This window comes from Corylus avellana, chromosome ca2, assembly GCF_901000735.1.
Source record: "Corylus avellana chromosome ca2, CavTom2PMs-1.0".
Lineage (NCBI taxonomy): Eukaryota > Viridiplantae > Streptophyta > Magnoliopsida > Fagales > Betulaceae > Corylus > Corylus avellana.
Window position 1 is genome coordinate 9,026,413 of NC_081542.1, and position 4,456 is coordinate 9,030,868.

The following is a 4,456-nucleotide window of genomic DNA, read 5'->3' on the forward strand; positions in this document are numbered from 1 at the left end:
ATAATTACAGGTTCATGCACATTTGTAAAGATGAGATCAGTCAAACAAGTATGGACCATTCTATATATTATAAATTTATAATCCATTTTTGTTTCTTTTTTTCTATTTTAAGGAGAATAATAATAATTAAAAAAAAAAATTAAAATTGAGTTGAGTAAGTGAGAGTGAGTCTAACATGGTCTATTATTATATTATATGACCACGTGTTGTTTTGGGCTTTGGAGTGCACCAAGATGGTCAAAAGTTGATGGGCCACAGAGCTCTGAGCTCCTACCGGCTGCGCAAATATTATTATTTATTATTTTTTAATTAATTTTTTTATTATTATTTTGTAATTTAGTTAATGTTTCTCTTGTTAATGCAACAATGTGATAAATAGAGTAATTCTAAGAGGTCTATTTGTATTTTATTTATGTCTTATTAAAAATGATGTGATTATTAAAATCATTATTGAGTTTGTGATTGATCATTATTAAGTTTTGATCAAAGAGTAATTTTAATAGCTACATCATTTTTAGTAAGATACAAGTAAAACGCAAGTAGACCATTTAAAATTACTCAGATAAATCTTTTGTCTCTCCATGCGTGCATGAGAATAAAATGATAAGATAAACCGGTTCAATTTTTTATTTTTATTTTTTAAGTTCACTTGAATTGATTATTTTACTTTAAAATAAAAATGAATGTTAGGCTTACAAACAAATTTTACCAAAAAAAACTTTTACAACGTGATTGGAAATGAGAGAAATTTAATTTTTGAGAAACCTAATCATATTGTGCTACATTATGTTGTAAAAGCTTTTTTGTAAAATTTATTTATAAGCCTATCATTTTTCTAACTCAAATGGCTACAAATGAAATGTCTTTTATACTCATGAAATTTATAAAAGTATACAGTTCTTCTTTATTTTAATTTTTTTTTTTAAAGTAAAACAATAGGAAAAAAAAAAAAAGAAAAAAAAGAAAAAAAAAAACTAAACTAAACTAAACTAAACTAAACCTTGGCTGACCCAAGCCTTGGGTCACCAGGGACTAGCAATTTTTCCTTTAAAAAATAAAAAATAAAAAATAGGCATTTTTGAAAAGTAGCTGATATTTTATAAACCTTAAATTTAAAATGAATGATTATAATTTCATAACATGAGAATATTTAATTTTAAATAATTTAAAGGAATCACAATCCATCAACAACTAAGTTAAACATTGATAATTTTTTTTTTTTTTTAAAAAAAACATGCGTTCATAATTGTTAATATTTCCTGGTAGTGAATTTATGCATCATCTTTTATTTATCCCAACACGTTATTTGCGGGCGGCACAAATACAGGCCGGAATTTTTTGCCGGCATTTCTTTTAATGCGCTGTAATATTATTATTATTATTATTGTAATGAGTTAATTTCCAACCAGGGACTTTTCTATTGTAGTGTCAACTTCATATTGGCAATTAAGGATACAAATTATTTTCAAATTATTATCACAAATTTTCTCTAAATTAATTTGGAGAAAATTTTCTTTCAAATATTCTAATAATTAACAAATGCCATTTAATATTCTTGAGATTTTAAAAAATTAATATTTAAATTCTTAAATTAGTAAAATAATTAAAATATATAAAAAATAATACTTACCACTTATTAGAGTGAGTTAAGTACTACTAGAGAAATTTCAGTTGGCAATTAATAGATGGCCGTGACTTATCAGCTGTGACAATCCACAGATTGGGAGATGACAAGGACAAAACAGGCTTAAGAGTTTGCCCAGTGCAAGTGGACAATGCCGTCCAATGGGAATCGTGGAATCATAATTATGCTGACATCACACTGAAATTCTCGCCTGACCTAGCCGCCATGCTCTAAGATCCTTTGACTCACGTGCTTCTAACACTCCCTATGGCCCACAAATTACGACAGTTTTGTAATGGCACTCCAATGTTCATGTAATTCTGCCCTTTTTCCATCCTTACCACCCACTTTGTATCTTTCCTCCTCCTCATTATTTAAACCTGTCAATTTCCCTCCCTTTGTGCCTATATAAACCCCCTATCCTTTCAAATATTTTCTGCATGATCAATTTCACCATGGATTCTTCATTCATTCACCACCCATTTTCCGATTTCTCCTCCTCGTCTTCCTCATTCACCACCAATTCCATGTACAATTTCGAAAACCAATCCCTTCCCTTCAATGAAAATAACTCCCAAGAAATGCTTCTCTTTGGGGTCTTGGCCAGGGACCATGGGGAGGTGAATTCGAGAGCCAACATTGAAGAGGAGGAGCCCAAGAAGGAAGAAGTTTCCTATCGAGGGGTTCGGCAGCGGCCTTGGGGGAAATATGCTGCTGAGATTCGAGATTCTTCCAGGAGTGGAGTGAGAGTGTGGCTAGGAACTTTTGACACGGCCGAGGCCGCAGCTTTGGCCTACGATCAAGCCGCATTTGCGCTGCGGGGTTCGTTGGCGGTTCTCAATTTCCCGGCCGAGATAGTTTACAAGTCGCTTCACGAGATGAAGTATGGTTATGAGGAGGGGAGCTCGCCGGTTTTGGAGTTGAAAAGGAGGCACTCTATGAAGAGGAAGTCAAAGTGTAAGAAGAAGAAAGAGGAGGAGGAGAGGGTGGAAAATGTGGTTGTGTTTGAGGATTTAGGGGCAGACTATTTGGAGGAGCTTTTGAGTATATCTGAGAGTGGTGGTCCTTGGTGAATCAGCACTGTCCCCAGCATCAACTTTTTACCATCATCTCTTTACTGTACTTTGCATTCTCTTCTAAGGGAGGATTGAGATTTTATAAATATCACTATTTGGATCGCTAACGATTCAAACGGTAAATGTGAGAGAGTTAAAATGATGTACACTCATTGGACTAAACAAATTTTAGGTTGTTCATCCACTTACTTAAACATGTAAATCTTATAAAACATTTCTATATTTGTTGTCCGGTAATCTGAATAACAAATTGTTAAAAATTCTAATTCGAAAAAATGACCACCTTCTTGTATCATGTGTTTGGATTGTTCGTTCATTTGCTTAGACATGTAAATCTTATGAAAAAAATTTCACATTTGTTTTCTGGCAATCCAAATAACAAGTTGTTGAAAATTCTCACCCAAAAAAATGACCATCTTCTTGGATCATCAATTTTTCTTTGGTAAATTTTTGCCATGATGGAGGATTCAACTTCCATTATCAAGTAGGACCTCATACTGCAACGGCTGTCACAATCTTCTTTTTCTTTTTTTATTTCCTTTTTGTCCATAGAAAGTCTTCATCATTCAGAACTTGATGGATAATACATGTAAATAACTTCTATTTTCTTCGGCAGTGTCCACCTATTTTTGTCGCCAAGGATTGCAGCCAAATATCTGCAAAGCCATTGGTTACCAAAAAAAAAAAAAAAAGAAGCCTAACTAAAGGTTTTTGTATATTTACATTTGGACAAATTTTTTTTGATAAATTGGGTTGTAGGAAAATTTATTCAATCCTGTCACTAAAAGTTGAATATATTTTTTAACATGTGAAAAAAACATATTTTTTTTTTTAAATAGTATGTGCTTCTTACATATTTTTTTTTAATGATATTAAGACAAAAATTTCTTAAGAAATTTCCTATAAACTAGACATGTGTCCTTAACGGATAAAAAAACACATTTTTTTTAATAGCTTTAACAACATATGTCAATTTTAAAATTTGGTTTGTATGAGCGTTTTTAATTTTTTTTGTGAGACAAAAAATATATTACAATTTTCCAATAATTTAGAAAGACATTATTTTAATCGAAAGTTTAGTAAAAATTATTATAAATTTTGTTGTGGTTGAAAAATATAGATAAGGGTCACTCGTTCGATTTTTTTTTTTTTTCATAAAATATATATATAGGTTTACTTTTCTCAAGGTTTACTTTTCTCAAGAAAAAAGAAGAAGCTGTCAATGTTATTTTCCACCTTGTGACATATTTGTGTTTTGTCCAATATCAGACAAGGGCATGTCCCCCAAAAAAAACACAAGAATTAAATGAACTGTCGGTTTAGGCAGCCGACTCTATTCAAGGAATCAAGATGAGGGCAATACTTAGTTGGACCAATGTGAGCAAAGCAATGAAATAAGACATTGTGTTCAAGTCATCACTTTTACTGGTTTCTGCAATTTAACTCGCAACCTGGGAATTGGATAGGATCACGATACCTAATTTTAAGATATGGTTTAGTTTAAAGGGATTTGGATTATAAATGGGTAATTTGTTTATGATCCATTCAATAAATGTGTTGTGTTTGGCTTTGATATAAATGAGTTCGCGGGTTGACATGTTTTATTTATTTTAAGTAAATTTTGAATTTAACTTAATTTAGGGTTGATGAATTAACTCGTAAACCCTTACACAAATATGACACTTAGTTTTAGAGTTAGAATTTATGTTAAACGAATCTGTTTATGACACGTTTAATAAACGTGTCGTATTCAAAT

General features: G+C 31.4%; 1 protein-coding gene across 1 annotated transcript; it reads left to right on the forward strand.

Annotated features, from left to right (window-relative positions):
• Positions 1 to 2,058: 2,058 nt before the first annotated feature.
• On the forward strand, positions 2,059 to 2,812 carry LOC132172464 (ethylene-response factor C3-like). Its single transcript, XM_059583974.1, has one exon. The coding sequence runs from the start codon at positions 2,065 to 2,067 to the stop codon at positions 2,695 to 2,697; it is 633 nt and encodes a 210-aa protein (XP_059439957.1). The 5' UTR covers positions 2,059 to 2,064; the 3' UTR covers positions 2,698 to 2,812.
• The last annotated feature ends 1,644 nt before the right edge of the window (positions 2,813 to 4,456 follow it).